This window comes from Stenella coeruleoalba, assembly GCF_951394435.1.
Source record: "Stenella coeruleoalba genome assembly, chromosome: 3".
Classification (NCBI taxonomy): Eukaryota; Metazoa; Chordata; class Mammalia; order Artiodactyla; family Delphinidae; genus Stenella; species Stenella coeruleoalba.
Window position 1 is genome coordinate 163,720,034 of NC_137148.1, and position 17,891 is coordinate 163,737,924.

General features: G+C 41.4%; 1 protein-coding gene across 1 annotated transcript; it reads right to left on the bottom strand.

Annotated features, from left to right (window-relative positions):
• Window positions 1-9,668: 9,668 nt before the first annotated feature.
• Window positions 9,669-10,637, bottom strand: LOC307183233 (olfactory receptor 7A10-like; the record flags this gene model as incomplete). Its single annotated transcript, XM_079915457.1, has 1 exon — window positions 9,669-10,637. One exon carries the CDS (start codon window positions 10,635-10,637, stop codon window positions 9,669-9,671), a length of 969 nt encoding a protein of 322 aa, XP_079771583.1.
• Between the last annotated feature and the right edge of the window lie 7,254 nt (window positions 10,638-17,891).

The window sequence follows — 17,891 nt, forward strand, 5'->3', positions numbered from 1 at the left end:
TGGACAGATACTCCAAGACAAAGATAATAGCAGGGTCAGAGAGGAGCAGAGTCCTGCCCAGATAAAAGATAAAGAAACCATATATTTCTCATTCTCCAGGTCAAGGAGACCTTCCCAACTATACATGCACAGAAAGGCTCCTTGGGGGTCAAAAAGGGAGGGGGCGTCACCCCATAGTAGGTGATGTCAACCTACCCATAGGCCTCTTTGCTAGAATCCATCTTGGCTAAGACATGCACACGCACACAGCGGAGGACCCTGAGATAAACCAAATATGGACTCAGAACCAGGTTAAGCCAGGTGACTTGCCAAAGGAAACCTGGGACAAATGCCCTATAAAAGTGATTCAAACTACCAGCAGGATGTGACTCTCTCTCTGAGTTCGCCCATGTGAGTCTATTCACACATACTCTTTTTCCTTCTAATAAACACTTTACTTGTTTCACTACTTTCCATCTCTCAGTGGAAATTCATTTCTACAAAGCCAACAGGCCAGGGCCTTGTCACTGTCCCTCATGGTCTAGCAGTTAGGATTCAGGGCTCTCACTGACACAACCTGACTTCAATCTCTTGCCAGGGAACCAAAATCCTGCTTCAAGCCACTGCAAGCCAAGGCCACTGAGATCATTTTAACTTATTATAATATCTGTGGCCAAAAAATAAAATAAAATAAAATTTTAAATAAAAGGGAATTCCCTGACCGTCCAGTGGTTAGGACTCTGCACTTCCAATGCAGGAGGCATGGGTTTGATCCCTGGTTGCGGAACTAAGATCCTGCATGCCGCGTGGCACAGCCAAAAAATTTTAAAAACAATAACATCTGACATGGTTCAGGACACAACTACCCTAAAATATGGCGCCTTAGCATATCAAATATTTTAAGTTGAGGGAATCAGAGAAATGACTCAGGGAGGATTCTTTGACCTTCCCCTGAAGCAGGTCATAGGACCCTCCTGTGATAGCTGTCCTTCCTACACCAGAGGAAAGGAGTGTCCTTATCTCTGAAGATGGAGGGACACATAAAGGAATCCAACTGTACAAGACTGCTAAATTTCCTTCAGTTTACTACCCTTAGCTCATATCCTTTTGTTCAATCACATTTTTCTATGGCTTTCCAGTCTGCATCAAACCTAGCATAAAAAAGTGCTCAGACTTAACCACTTTTTTGTGTGTCTTCATTTCCTTATGAAGGTTTTAGGGTCATGTAAAACAGATTTGTATGCTTTTCTCTCGTTACTTTTGCTACAGAGCCCCAGCCAAGAACCTATAAATGTAGAAGAAAAGTTTTGGGATTTTTCCTCCCTTACACATCATAGAAGAGTTTTGCCTGTTTCTTGAACTTTATGTAAGTAGAATCAAGCCTCTCTCCTTTGGGATTGGTGCAAGAGTAGAAAATTTGGGACTTGCCTGGTGGCACAGTGGTTAAGAATCTGCCTGCCAATGCGGGGGACACGGGTTCGAGCCCTGGTCCGGGAAGATCCTGCATGCCACGGAGCAACTAAGCCCATGAGCCACAACTGCTGAAGCCCACATGCCTGGAGCCCATGCACCACAACAAGAGAAACCACTGCAATGAGAGGCCCAAGCACCACAACGAAGAGTAGCCCCTGCTCGCCGCAACTAGAGAAAGCCCGTGCCCAGCAACAAAGACCCAAAGCAGCCAAAAATAAATAAATTAATTTATTAAAAAAAAAAGAGTAGAAAACTGACCAGTGCAAGAGGACAGAACCACACACACAGGACCACCTAGTATGACAGCAATGACTACAGTGGGACAAGGACAGTCTTTCCAATAAAGCTGGGTCCATTGGATATTCACATGGAAAAAAATGAAAATTGATCCCCATGATTCCAAAATGATGGCAGAACTAAATGTGAAAGGTAAAACAAAATTATAGAGAAAAACATGATTGGGGCTTCCCTGGTGGCGCAGTGGTTGAGAGTCCGCCTGCCGATGCAGGGGACGTGGGTTCGTGCCCCGGTCCGGGAAGATCCCACATGCCGCGGAGCGGCTGGGCCCGTGAGCCATGGCCGCTGAGCCTGCGTGTCCGGAGCCTGTGTTCCACAACGGGAGAGGCCACAACAGTGAGAGGCCCACGTACCACAAAAAAACAAACAAAAAAACCCATGATTTTATGGCTTGGAGTAGGCAGAAATTTCTTAAATAGGAGACAAAAGGGGGAAAAAAAAGATTTGATAAGCTGGAATACATTAAAATTAAGAACTGCTTGGGAATTCCCTGGCGGTCCAGTGGTTAACACTCAGTGCTTTCACTGTGGCCCCAGGTTCAGTCCCTGGTTGGGGAACTAAGATCCTGCAAGCCACATAGTGTGACCAAATTAAGAACTGCTCATCAAAAAACACCACTGATGGTGAAAAAGTAACCCACAAAGCAGAAGAAAAACATATACATCTTTATGTATATGTGTATATATCTACTATATATAAGATAGACATATATAAGATAGATAGATAACTGACAAGGACCTACTGTATAGCACAGGGAAATCCACTCAATATTCTGTGATAACCTATATGAGAAAAGAATCTGAAAAGGAATAAATATACATATACATGTATATGTATAACTGAACTACTTTACTGTATACCTGAAACTAACACACATTGTAAATCAACTATACTCCAATAAAATTAAAAAAAAATAATAATTCACGTGCAGAATATGTAAAGAAATTTTCTCACTCAATAAGAAATAGACAACTCAATTTAAAAATAGACCAAAAATAAATCTGGTCATATCACAAAACAAGATATTCAAATGGCCAATAAATATATGAAAAAGTGCTCAACTTTATTAAGGAAAGGCTCATTAATTTAAACCGCAATGAGATACCACTACTTAACTAACAGAATGGCTATGAAAAAGGCCAAGGTTCAATCCTTGCTCAGGGAAATAAGATCCCCCAAGCTTCATGGCACAGCCAAAAAAAAAAAAATTGGGAAATTAAGTGGTGTGACACCTACTTCACTGCTGTGACAATAATGATTATAAAGTTTGTAGAGTTCCCTGCTTCTTAAGGATATCCCTTGAGAGAGGCACAGGCAAAGAGAGAAATGAAAATCTGTGAATATACAGTTGAGACCACACATGGAAAGTTATCTCCAATGAAAGAAGAACTGCTTGAAACTTCTGAGTAGAGTAGCAGAATTCAACAAAAATGTTTTATAAACTGTAACATTAGAAATTGAAGGGAGTTCCCTGGTGGCCTAGTGGTTAGGATTCATGGCTTTCTCTGCTGTGGCCCGGGTTCAATCCCTGGTCAGGGAACTGAGATCCCACAAGCCACGTGGCAAGGCAAAAAAACCCAAAAAAAACATTGAAGCCTTGGTTGCCTTCTGAGATGGCCCACACTGTCTCTGGAGTGTATATCTCTCTCAGTAAATCTACTTCTTACCTATCACTTTGCCTCTTGCTGAATTCCTTCTGCACTGAGAAAAAAATAAAATAAAAAAGAAAAAGAAATCGAAGCCTCTAAAAATTGTCAATGGAGCATTTATTTATTTTATAAATTCCTACTAACTGTATATAAAAAGGGTCTGAACTATGCTCTGTGGTGCTACAGCTTCCTCATCCCCCCCGCCCCCCAGTCTGTGACTGTAGAAATTCTCTCCTTTTTCTCTAGAAATATAGCTCTATCTCCAGGGCCCACACTTTTGCAACTTCCACAAGTGCCATTCATGTAAAACTTCAGATCCTGCCTGTTCTATATAGAGAGACCTGAGGAGAACATATTGATTTCAAATATTACTTTATTTTTTTTCACATCTTTATTGGAGTATAATTGCTTTACAACGGTGTGTTAGTTTCTGCTTTATAACAAAGTGAATCAGCTATACACATACATATATCCCCATATCTCCTCCCTCTTGAGTCTCCCTCCCACCCTCCCTATCCCACCCCTTCAAATACTACTTTAAATAAATTGATACTAGCGCCACAGTTAAAGTTTAGGACTACATTCCCCAGCCAGCTCTGTTTATCTAAAACTCTGGTGTGCCAGGTTGGATTTCTGTTAGTCTTTCTAAAATAACTGGTTTCAGGAAAATAAAGTTTTCTTATGGTTTTCATGTGTTTGGCACTTTACTGACAAGAATGATTCTTTAAAAAAATTTTTTTTAATTTATTTTTTATTAAAGTGTAGTTGATTTACAATATTGTGTTAGTTTCATGTGTACAGCAAAGCGACTCAGTTATACATACATATATATGTTTTTTCAAATTATTTTCCTTTATAGGTTATTACAAAATATTAGGTATAGTTCCCAGTGCTGTACAGTAGGTCCTTGATGGTTATCTATTTTATACATAGTAATGTGTATATGTTAATCCCAAACTCTTAATTTATCCCCCCCCTTTCCCCTTTGGTAACCATAAGTTTGTTTTCTATGTCTGTGGGTCTATTTCTGTTTTGTATACAGGTTCATTTGTATCTTTTTTTTTTTTTTAAGATTCCACATATAAGCAATATCTTATATTTGTCTTTCTCTGTCTGGCTTACTTCACTTAGTATAATATGCTCTAGGTCCATCCATGTTGCTGCAAATGGATAAAAATGATTCTTTTAAATGAATTATCAATGTCATAGTTTTTCTACATGGGATCAGCAGTTAGAATGATGCTGGTAGTGGGCTGAGCCAACAGGAACCTCTTCGTTCCCAGCTTTTTTTTTTTTTTTTCCTTTACCATGTTTTGCTTCCACCTTTGTACCTCTTAAAGAGTGCAGAGTTATCTGAAAGTCCCCTGGTCAATACCGGGAGGGTGAGCTTTTCATTAGTGCTCTGCTGAGGTTCCCAAATCTTTTCTTTTCTTTTGCTTTCCTTTTTCCAACTTTATTGAGCTATAATTGACAAATAACATTGTGTAAGTTTCAGGTGTACAATGTGTTGCTTTGATACATTTGTAAATTGCAAACCGGTTACCACCAGAGTGTTAGCTACCACCTCCATCCCATCACATAGTGGCCATTCCTTTTTTTGCTGCAAGAACATAAGCGATCTACTCTCTTAGCAACATCCGAGTATAGGATACAGCATTATTAGCTATAATCACCTGTGCTCCACCTCGGATCCCCAACCTTGTTAATCTTATAACTGGAAGTTTGTGCCCTTTTCCAATCAAGTTCACTCATTCTTCCACCTCATTTTTTTTTTTTTTTTTGCTATTTTTTGTCAAAGGCAAACAATAAAAAGTGAGCTAGCAGGGAGATTGGTTTTATTCAGGCTAACGCAATAAGGAAAACACCCCCAATCCAAACATCAGAGTGTCTCTGCAGAATGGTTTTGCCTTAGACTTTCATAGGGAGGAATAAGCAAATTATAGGTGGAGGGATTTTACACTTGGGATTGTTATTGTAACCAGGGGACTCTGTTAGTTGAGCAAGAAATGCTTAATCTCTATGTCTAGCTAAGTTTGTCAGGGAGGGGGACAAACAGTCCACCTACTCATTTATGAGACAAAAGAATGGGAATTGGAGAGTGTGTGTCTGGCCCTGTCATAGGAAACAAGGAGGTCACTAGAGAGTCCTATCCTCCTATGGGGAAGAGAGGTTCTTTGCAGTACTGGTTTCTAGAACACAAAATTGCGGGAGGTGGGGGGATTAACTGTCTGGGTTTTCCAGCAGCACAGGTAAAGCTCAATATTGTCGCTCACCTTTATATATTAATAATTGAACCATGCATATAAATGCCTACTTTATGCTAAGAGAACTTACCTGTCTTCAATTAAACTATTTTTCCCCCCTAGCGATGGTTCACAATGGGGAATGATTGGGCAACGCTTGGAGATTAGTGCTGGGTAGCACAACTTGGTTTGGGTGGGGTGCTACTGGCATCTAGTGGTGGAAGCAGGGGATGCAGCTAAACACCTCAAAATGCACAGGATGGCCTCCCAAAACAGACTTATTTGGCTCCAAAGGAGAATAGTGCTGAGGTTGGAGGCGGGGTGGGAGGGTTGGGGGATTTAGGGGAGTACTGGTAAAATTGCTCAATACTTCCCTTTGGGAACCAGGGCTTTAGAGGCCGGGCAAAAACGTCTGAAAAACTAAATTCCTCCTGAGATGCAGAAAACAAGCAGGCTCAAAGGATTTTCAAATGCATCTTGAATTTCCCTTGGAGTTGTTGATCATTATTCATCTGTCTGTTACCTTTTTTTTGAAACACTGCAGCTCAACTTGTATAATTTTTATATGAAGTTTGTAAAACTTTACTTATAAAAATTCATGGAAGAGTCTCAGATTTTAGCTAAGAGCAAGGATAGGGTAGGGAGCAAACTTTTTCTTTTCTTTTCTTTTCTTTTTGGCTGTGTCACGCGGGCTTGCAGGATCTTAGTTCCCCAACCAAGGATCAAACCAGAGCCCTTGGCAGTGAAAGCGAGGACTCTTAACCACTGGAGTGCCAGGGAATTCCCTATAGATGCGTTCTGGCTCACCAACCTGGAAACTCTCTGAACTCTGTCATTTTAGGTTTTCATGTTGGCTTCATTACATAGACAAGGTGGATTAAATCATTGGTCATTGGTGATTGGTTCAACCTTCAATACCTCCACAGGTGGGGGTTTGAGGCTGAAAAGTTCCAACCCTCTAATCAAAGTTCAGTCTTTCTGGCAACAAGCCCTGAAGCTCTCTAGAAGCCGCTTAGCCCAGAGTTATCTCATTAACATACCAAAGACACTCTTTTCACTCAGGAGGTTCCAAGGGTTTTAGGAGTCTGTGTCAGAAACTGGGAACAATGACCAAATATTTTTTATTTCTGTTAGTCATCATAGGGACAAATACCAGCCCTCCATTCATACAAGCGTCCCCCCTACCCCACTCTCAGAAAGTACACAGAACTCACCTCAGAAAATAGGTACTTATGGGGAATTCCCTGGGGGTCCAGTGGTTAGGACTCTGTGCTTCCACCGTAGGGGTCATGGGTTCAATCCTGGTCAGGGAACTAAGATTCCAAGTACTGGCAGGCGCAGGCCAAAAAAAAAAAGGTACTTCTGCTTTAGAAGACTGTATCCTCCATAAGTCTGATTTAGCTAGTACAGAAATTTAGCTTCAAACCTAAGATAGTATTGATTTAATAATCTGTATACAGGACTTCTGCTGCTGGTAATTGAAGGCTGGGAAATTTAGACCAACTCTCCAACTGAAGACAATGAAAAGTATGCATGTAGTGTACATTAAAAAAAAAAATCTAAAAAGCAACAAAGATCTAAATACTAGTAAGAAATCACTGCAGTGGAATCTTAAAAAGCCGAACCCATTAAAATAGAGAATAGAATGTGCTTGCCAGGCGCTCTGGGAGGAGGGGGTGGGAATTGAGAGATGTTGGTTAAAAGGTACAAACTTCCAGTTATCAGATGAATAAGTTCTGGGGATCTAATGCACAGCATGGTGACTCTGGTTAACAATACTGTATTGTATACTTGAAAGTTGCTAAGAAAATAAATCAAGCGTTCTTACTACAAAAAACAAAGGGTAATTATGTGATAGAGGGGGTAGCTAACACTATGGTGGTAAGCATTTTTCAAAGTATAAGCATTTTACAAATCAGTACATTGTACACCTTAAACTTATACAGAAAAGAAATCACTGCATGGAGACTAGGAGAGGACAGGGTTCCAGAGAGGTGAGGCAGACACTGGGGCTGGTTTTACCCTTGAGGTGGTCTACAAGAAGAGCTAAGGGACCAAGTGAGCTTTAGGTCTCTACAAGACCAGGGATAAAGAGTGAGAGTAAGGGTCTCCCCTCTTTGGGCTGGCTTCCCAAAGGAATGTCTCTGGGGAATAGAGGGGAAGTGGAAGCAAACCAGTACGGACTGCAGCCAGGTTTCCCATCACCTGGTAGATGCCAGAAAAAGCTTGTGTAACTACAGTGCATTACTATCAGACAAAGTAGATTTTAATGCAAAAACGTTTGTTACACCCAGAGATAACAAAGGTAACTTCATAAAGATAGAAGCTTGGGTCCACCATGAAAACATAATAATTCTGAATTTGTATTCAATAGTCTATTGATTTTTTATATATATATAACTTTATTTATTTTATTTTTGGCTGCGTTGGGTCTTCATTGCTGCACGTGGGCTTTCTCTAGTTGTGGTGAGCGGGGGATACCCTTCGTTGTGCTACGTGGGCTTCTTGTTGCAGTGGTTTCTCTTGTTGCGGCGGAGCACAGGCTCTAGGTGTGCAGGCTTCCGTAGTTGTGGCTCGCGGGCTTCGCTGTTCCACGGCATGTGGGATCTTCCCAGACCAGGGCTCGAACCCGTGTCCCCAGCATTGGCAGGTGGATTCTTAACCACTGCACCACCAGGGAAGCCCCTCAATAGTCTATTGATTGAACTGCAAGCAGAGATAGTCAAATTCTATATCACACTGGGTGATTTTAGCATATATCACTCCATAATTGATACAATAAGGAGACCAAAAAAAAAATCAGTAGGGCTTCCCTGGTGGCGCAGTTGTTGAGAGTCCGCCTGCTGATGCAGGGGACACGGGTTCGTGCCCCGGTCCGGGAAGATCCCACATGCCGCGGAGCGGCTGGGCCCGTGAGCCATGGCCGGTGAGCCTGCGCGTCCGGAGCCTGTGCTCCGCAACGGGAGAGGCCACAACAGTGAGAGGCCCGCATACCGAAAAAAAAAAAATCAGTAAAAATAAGATTTCAACGTGATTAACCAACTTGACCTATTGGGCATATATAGAAAATGCACTCAATCGTCCACATTGATCTTTCAGCGTAAACAGTTCACCTACTAAGTTTAACCACAAGTGCATGAGAGCAAATCTCAATAAATTTCAAAGAATTAAAATTATACAGAGTATGTTCTTTAGCCACAATGCAATGATACTAAAAACCAATAACAAAAGAAGGAAAAGAGGTCCTCCATATAATTGGATACTAAAAAACGCACTTCTATATAACTCATGGATTAAATAAAAACTCTCAATTGACTTTATTCAAGTCAATTTCTCTGCATAGATTGCAGCAGAAATGAGGAAAATGAGGATGACTCAAAAGGGAGAGATGAAACGAGAACTGGTTTATCTAAGTATAATGTGAAAGCAAATGAGTGTTCACTACAAGTTTACAAACACATGGCCTGCACATCTGATAATAATTTTTTCCTCCAGCTTTATTGAGATTAATTGACTTTGGTTAACACCGGATAATTACACATTTGATTTTACTAGTGCTTAATATAGACAAATTTCTGTACACATATATTAAACTATCTCATATATTCCCATATATGAGATATATTCCCTATATCACTATTAAATATGTAATATTTTGCCAATTTATAGATGTCAACTGAACTCAGAGAGTTAAGTTAGCTGATAAATGACAGGTAGTGAAACACAGGATAGAAGGATTTTTTTTTTTTTTGCTGCTGCTGCTGCATTGCAGCCTGCGGGATCTTAGTTCCCCGACCAGGGATTGAACCCGTGTTCCCTGCAGTGGAAGCTCAGAGTCCTAACCACTGGACCTCCGGGGAATTCCCAGGATAGAAGGATTTAATACAAAGATATCTGATTTGAAAACCCATGATTAATCACTTTGCGAGGAGAACTGAATTTTGGAAGAGTCGGGAATTCTGGCATACCCAGTATTTCATTCCCTTTGACTCTTTCTAGAAGCCCACACCCAAGGCAGATGACAGAATCATGAAAAAGAAAATGTTCCAGAGATCAGTGTCCTCAAGTCTCCCTTTATGGCTCTGTTCCTCAGGCTGTAGATGGAGGGGTTCACCATAGGGCTGACCACAGTATTCATCACTGAGGCCACTGCCCTCCTCCTGGGGGAGAGAGTAGCTGCAGAACTAAGGTAAACTCCAACACAGGTCCTACAGAATAAGAAAACGACAGACAGGTGAGACCCAAAGGTGGAAAAAGCTTTATACTTCCCACCAATTGATGGGATCCTCAGGATGGACAAGACAATGTGAGTGTAAGAGAAAATTATCCCTGAGAGGGGACCGACACCTAACAGGCTAGTCACTAGATGCATCAGGATGTCATTGATAAGAGTATCAGAACAGGCGAGTCTGAGGATCTGAGCAAGTTCATAGAAGAAGTGGGGGATTTTCAAGTCTGTGCAGGACAGATGCAACACCATCAGACTGTGGAGCAAGGTGTTCATAACGCTAATGAACAAGGAGCAAAGAATCGTCAGACCACAGAGACGGGGGTTCATGATGACTGCATAATACAGAGGGTGGCAGATGGCCATGTAGCGGTCATAAGCCATGATGGTCAGGAGCAAATTGTCCATACATATGAAAACCATGAAAAAATACACCTGAATGAGGCAGCCTGCATCGGTGATGACTTTGTTCCCTGTCTGGATGTTCACCAACATCTTGGGGACTATAGTGGAGGTGAAACAGATGTCAACAAAGGACAGGTGGGAGAGGAAGAAGTGCATGGGGGTGTGGAGGTGGGAGTCTGAGCTGATGGCCAGGATGATGAGCAGATTCCCCAGCACAGTGATCAGGTTCATGGACAGGAAGAGCCCAAAGAGAAGGGGCTGCAGTTCTGGATCCTCTGAGAGGCCCAGGAGGAGGAATTCTGAGACACCAGTCTGGTTTTCTGATTCCATGTTGTTGATGAGTCTACTGGAAAATAGAGACATGAATTACCATGAAACAGACACACAGACATCACTTGTTTGAGAGAAGTCATTTAAACAATTATTCCCTTCTGGCTGCTCTACTCATTTCTTCCTTCACCAAGTAATATTTTAATGACTTCTAAGTACCATACATTTTGTTCTAATACTAAAAATTAAAACATTTTATTAAAAATTAAAATATTTTATTTTTTTAAGAACTATCATGCCTGCATGGCATTTTAAAATCTATGATTAGGGCTTCCCTGGTGGTGCAGTGGTTAAGAATCACCTGCCAACGCAGGGGACATGGGTTCAAGCCCTGGTCCGTGAAGATCCCACATGCCCCGGAGTGACTAAGCCTGTGTGCCACAACTACTGAGCCTGTGCTCTAGAGCCTGAGAGCCACAACTAATGGGCCTGCAAGCCACAACTACTGAAGCCCGTGCACCTAGAGCCTGTGTCCTGCAACAAGAGAAGCCACTGCAATGAGAAGTCTGTGCACTGCAAGAAAGAGTAGCCCCCGCTCACTGCAACTAGAGAAATCCCATGCACAGCAGTGAAGACCCAACACAGCCAAAAATAAATAAATAAAATAAATTTATTAAATAAATAAATAAAATCTGTGATTAAATTCTCATCGTTTCTTCACATAGGGTCAAACCTGGTTGGATGACTGCACTTTCTCAGAGAATTTTAACTCTGTAGTTAACTTTATACTGAGTCTGCTCAGAATGGCAAATCTCAGGTATTGCTGGAAATTATAAGCTCAAATTCTTTACTGTCTCAATGTGAGAAATAATATCATTAATCCATTCCTTTAAATATTCTACTTTTTACAAATTGGATCAAACCACTCTATTGGAACCTGTCTATATAGAAAGAATTGTTTTGCTGCAATCTGTCATTTGCCATCAGCCTACAGTGAGGGACATTTATAAGAAAAGGTTAAATGATTCTACATCTTGTCTATTGTGGAAGTGTCATACCTGTAGGGGAAATTCCTCCTGTCTGGCCCTTAAAACAAGAATAGCTAATGCTTTTTCTGAAAAACTGATTTAGGGAGTTCCCTGGCAGTCCAGTAGTTAGGACTCGGAGCTTTCACTGCCGTGGCCCCAGGTTCAGTCCCTGGTCAGGGAACTGAGATCCTGCAAGTCTAGAAACTCAGAGTCATTTTATAGCATATTTCAACTAGTTGTTCCTTGGTAGCTACCTTTTTGGACATGTCTATATGGCAATGGCTTTGTAATTATCCCCTACCCTCCAAGTACTCTTTCTTTTAAAAATTTATTTATTTATTTTTGACTGCGTTGGGTCTTCGTTTCTGCTTGCAGGCTTTCTCTAGCTGCGGCGAGTGGCGGCTACTCTTCGTTGCGGGGCGCGAGCTTCTCATTGCAGTGACTTCTCATTGCGGAGCACGGGCTCTAGGCGCACGGGCTTCAGTAGTTGTGGCACGTGGGCTCAGTAGTTGTGGCTCGTGAGCTCTAGAGCTCAGTCTCAGTAGTTGTGGTGCATGGGCTTAGTTGCTCCGTGGCGTGTGGTAACTTTCTGGACCAGGGCTCGAACTCGTGTTACCTGCATTGGCAGGCGGATTCTTAACCACTGCGCCACCAGGGAAGCCCCTCCAAGTACTCTTGAATGCATTTAACCCTGTGCATTTTTGCAGAGCAATCTTCTTCCCAAGCGTGCCAGGGAAGGTCCAGCACATCCTTCTGGAACACTTCAATGGCATTCTACCCAATAAACCCCCAAGTCTTCACTTTGGCATTCAAGTTCTTCCAACATCTGGGCCCTGTAATAATTACACATGGGGCAAGGTACTCTCAGCAATGAACTTACCTTGTAAAACTGACACTCCATGTGGTTTCATTGAGAAAGCTTCAAGAGTGAATAATTCTAGGAGCTGGTGTGCAAATACCAGCAGGACACATAACTGATGAAGATGTGTCATTTCCTGCTCTAATCAAAAGCAAATTATTCATCTCAGAATACGAGCTTTGGAAGGACACATATTTGTAACAGAAGTGAAGGGAGGATGGAATGCATAGAGTCTTGAGAGAGCAAAGGAAACAAGTGAGCATTTTTAAGCTCTGCCTTCACACTGGCTGGCATGTGGGAGGGAACTCATGAACTAGCCAATGCTAACATCCAGACCCCTTGACAGGATCAGAACCCAGGCAATGGTTTATGAAGCAAAGGAGGAAGGTCAGGTGTCTAGTCACAAAGGAAAAGAAGTTGAACAAAGTTCAAAGGACATTTGTGTCCTTCAAATTAATAAGACATATGCATTAGATAGGAAACGTTCTGAGTACTAGGGACATAGGGAATACTCCAGAAATATTGGCTCTCATTGCCATTATTGTTTTTTATTAATAACAGAATAGTTATTGTTATATTAGTCTTTATGGAAGAGAAAATATTGAGCTTACTTAAGGATGCTCCTCTTCCGCTTAATTTTCTGATGCACAGACTGATCTGTTTAACTGTCACAATTCCAGAAACATGAATGAAATTTCAATATTTGGAAAGTTTAAAAAGGCAAGAAAGAGATTTTGTAATTTTTCTGTTTTTCTTTTTCGTTCTTTTTTTTTTTTTAGCTTATAAACAATAGGAGTTTATTTCTCATAATTCTGGAGGCTGGAATGAAAGTCTGAGATCAGGGTGCCAGCATGTTGAGTGATGGAGAGAGGTTCGGCCTGGAGGCTAGAGACTTCTTACATCCTTACCTGGCAGAAGGGGTGAGGGATCTCTTTTATAAGACACTAATCCCATTCATGAGGCTCTACCTTCATGACTTAAGCACCTCCCAAAGGCCCCACTTCATAATACCATCATATGTGGGGGTTAGGATTTCCGCACATATATTCTGGGGGTACACAAACTTTTAGACCATAACACATATATTGGCATAATCCTTTTCATATTTTTTCAGTGTATTTAGGTTTCCTTTCTGTTATTGATTATTTATGTTTTTTAATTTAATTTAATTTTTTATTGAAGTATAGTTGATTTACAATGTTGTGCCAATGTCTGCTGAACAGCAAAGTCACCGTTATATATAATATATATAATATATATGTTATATATTATATATATAATATATATATATACTCTTTTTCATATTCTTTTCCATTATGGTTTATCATAGGATATTGAATATAGTTCTCTGTGCTATACAGTAGGACCTTGTTGTTTTCTGTTTTTCTTAAAGAAAATGTTGAAGACCTTCTCAAAAAATTAAAAATAGAATTACCATATGATCCAGCAATTCCACTTCTGGGTCTGCATCCAAAAGATCTGATAGTAGGATCTCCAAGAGCTATTTATACACCCATGTTCTTAGCAGCATTATTTACAATAACTGAAAGGTGGAAGCAGCCCATGTCTCCAGTGACAGATGAATGAATAAGCAAAATGTGGAATATACATACAGTGGAATATTAAATATTATTCAGCCTTAAAAAGGAAGGGCATTCTGACACATGCTACAGCATGGATGAACCTTGAGGACATAATGCTAAGTGAAAAAAACCAGTCACAAAAAGAAAAATGCGGTAAGAGTCCACTTATATGAAGTACTTAGAGTAGTCAAATTCATACAGAGAGTAGAAGGCAGAAGGGTGGTTGCCAGGGGCTGGGGGGATGGCAGAATGGGGAGGGGTAGCGTTTCATGAGGACAGAGTTTCAGTTTTGCAACATGAAAACTGTTCTGGGGATGGATGGTGGTGATGGTTGCACAACAATGGGATTGAACTTAATGCTACTGAACTGCATACTTAAAATAGCTTAAAGGGTACATTTTATTTGATATATTTTGTCATGGTTAAAAAAGTAAATGAATTAATAAAAAATCCCGAAGGAACTCTTTCTGGTTTGCTTTACTCATGCTCCGGCCCACTGTGCTGCGAGAAATCAGTTGCCCCTCATTTCTCGAACTTCATAGATGTTCTTAGGGAACAAAACCCCACCCTCGCTTCTGTTTTATGCTTCTCCCTCAGCCAGAGAATCCTGCAGATCAGGGAATACTTAACACCATTCATGGAGACTCAGATCTTACCTCCTCCTGTTCTTGGTAGGATCACATCCAAGTCCGGCTTAGAAGTAACTGGGTGAGTGCTGTCTCCTGGAAGAATCCACGGCAGGAGACAGACTTAGATCCTTACCAACTCTGTCCCCTCAGTCTACTTCAGGATCTTTGGACCGTTCCAAAGAGGCAAGAAAGGACTGACTAGGCGGTTCTCCAAGTGTCTACCAATTGTTCTTAGGAATGAGGGGGAAGGAGCCATCCATAATGAGTCCCCAGGGATCAGAAGCTAAAGGGATAATGAGAATTACAGAGCTTTCAACACCCAGCCTCCATGCTCCACCTACCAGGGGACAAAATAAGGACACTGATAAGTTGGTTATTCTCAAGGAAGATAGTACTTACGATGGCACTAGGGTTTTTAAACTTTAGTGTGCATCAGAATCACCCAAAGTGTTTGTTAAACAGATCTCTGGGTCCTACCCTAGAGTTTCTGATTGACTAGGTCTGGGGTGGAGTCCAAGAATTTGCATTTCTAACAAGTCCCCAGGTGCTGTTGATGCTGATACTGCTGGTCAGGGGGTCACACTTCAAGAATTACTGCTGTAGAAATTCCTAAAGCGTGGTGTGGAATCAGCCACATCTGGATTCAAATTCTGTATAAAGCCAAGGAGGAAAATCCTTGAACATGTTTGAGCTTTTGTTTCCCATCTGGATAATGGGAGTGAGAATGTAGGAGTACCCTACATTTCAGGAGTACATGTGAAAAGGAAAAAAATAAAGCCCACAGCAGAGTATGCATTTATTGGGGCTCAGACCAGGCCACCCCCAAATATGCCAAAGTGTCATAATGATTATTTTGAATTAAAGTTACTTTAGGGACTTCCCTGGTGGTCCAGTGGTTAAGAGTCTACGCTCCCAATGCAGGGGGCCTGGGTTCAATCCCTGGTCAGGGAACTAAGATCCTGCAAGCCACACAGCTCAGCCAAAAAAAAAAAAAAACTTCACAAAAATGTCCAATGCAAGAGGGACACTTTGACCCTCCCCTCTGTCTCCTTGAAAGCAGAAAATAAATCTCCCCTGTGAAAAGGTACCCTCCCTGTACCAGGAGGATGGAAAAATCCTTATCACCAGAGATAGGGAGCCCAGGGCCAAGAAGGCTATATAAACAGATCTTGTTACTTCTTCATTAATTAGCCATCCAAGCCTATTTTTCTTTGTATGGTCAACTCCTCACAAATTTATTGTTCTTTTGTCTAAAAAGTATAAAAGCTGCCTGCCTTGGTCACTTCTTAGATCCTATTTCTATGAGACTTCTGTATGTATGACTTAATTTTTGTTTCTCCTTTTAATCTGTCTTGTGTCAATTTAATTATTAGATCGCCCAGAAGAACTCAAAAAGGAGGAGGGGATATTTCCCCTCCCCAACACGTTCATTGTTCATATCCTTATTATTTTTAAATTTTATTGGAGTATAGTTGATTTACAATGTTGTTTTAGTTTCAGGTGTACAGCAAAATGATTCAATTATACATATACGTATATTCATTCTTTTTCAGATTCTTTACCCATATAGGTTATTACCTCATATTGAGTAGAGTTCCCTGTGCCATACAGTAGGTCCTTGTTGTTTACCTATTTTATATATAGTACTGTGTGTATGTTAATCTCAAGCTCCTAATTTATCCCTCCCCACCACGTTTCCCCTTTGGTAACCATAGGTTTGTTTTTGAAATCTGTGAGTCTGTTTCTGTTTTGTAAATAAATTTATTTATATCATTTTTTTAAAAAATAGATTCCACATATGAGTCATATCATATGGTATTTATCTTTCTCTGTCTGACTTACTTGACTTATTATGATAATCTCTAGGTCCATCCCTGTTGCTGCAATTATTCATATTATTTATATTACGATTACCAGGACTTGAGGAGATCGCGACCTGATTCCTCCCTTTGAGCAGCGTGTGTTGGAGGGTTTAGGGTGGAAAGGACAGGAATGTAAAGGAGGAAGAGGAAGAGGCAGAAGAGAGAGAACATCCAGGGACAACACTTATGAGTTGTGAAGAAGGAGGACCATCTTGAAAATTCCATGAGGATCCTTAATCACAGCAAGGAGCAAGTTGTCTGGGGAGACTGACCCCCTTTCCTTGAATCTCAGTGTCTTCCTTAAAGGGTTGGATCCAAAACCAGCAGTGTGAGGATTCAACAGCACAGTTCTCCTCCTTCCCTTCCCGGGACATAAAGGGATGCATTGGAGCAGCTTGGAATTCTCAGAAAATTTTGAGAAGTATTGATTCCTTTGAGTAGTGAATTGGCCCATGCAATTTTAAGGTGAGAGAAAGGGGTCAGGAGAGCCACAAGCAATTGCAAATCTAGTGCCAGGGGACTTGGAAATAGGCCAGAAAAATCGGGAGGGCAGTTAGACAGTGATTCTCACTCTTGACCAGGTGTCAGAGTCACCTAAAGGGTTTCTTAAAACACAGGTTGCTGGGCACCACCCCAGAGTTTCAGCATGTCTAGATGAAGTCTGAGAAATTGCATTTCAGAGAACTCCCCAGGTAATGCTGATATGACTGGTAGAACCTGCTGCATAATTTTTTGGGTCCCAGTGCAAAATGAAAATGTGGGACCCCATGTTGAAAAAATGTCAAGACAGTGATAGCAGAGCATTCAACCAAGAGTGGGGTCCTCTGTGGCTCTCCTGGTTGCACACCCATGAACCCAGCCCTGGCTGCTGGTCTAGGGACACATTGTGAGAACAATTGGTTTAGACTTCCTACTTAATTAACCTAGGACTACCTCCAAATAGGAAAAATAATGATAACAATAATAATGTTGCCCCCTTTCCTCTAGAACTTACAAGGATTTCTGTGTCTCCAGGATGGCCCCACAGGAGACCACAGGGGCTGAGTTTCTCCCCAGGATGTAGATGTTGAAGATAAACGGATGCTTGAGAATTTCAAGGAGACAGTCATGTGTGCCGTTTCTGGACAATACACATTCTCTAAGAAGCAACAAGGTAGCAAAGCTTTCTGGTTGGTTGGTGTGAGATTGTGTTGATAGGGGACACTCAGTATATTTACAGTTTTTCTCTGGCCCTAGGGGCCTTGTCTCCAAAGCTCCTCATTAGCGAAAGTGTTCTATCTTCACTCCAATCCTGCAGCAGACGGAAGGAAACTACTGGCTTGCTAATCCCCTGAGCCGGGGTAAGCATGTGGCCTTTCCTCTCTCCTGCCTCTTGTACCAAAGCTC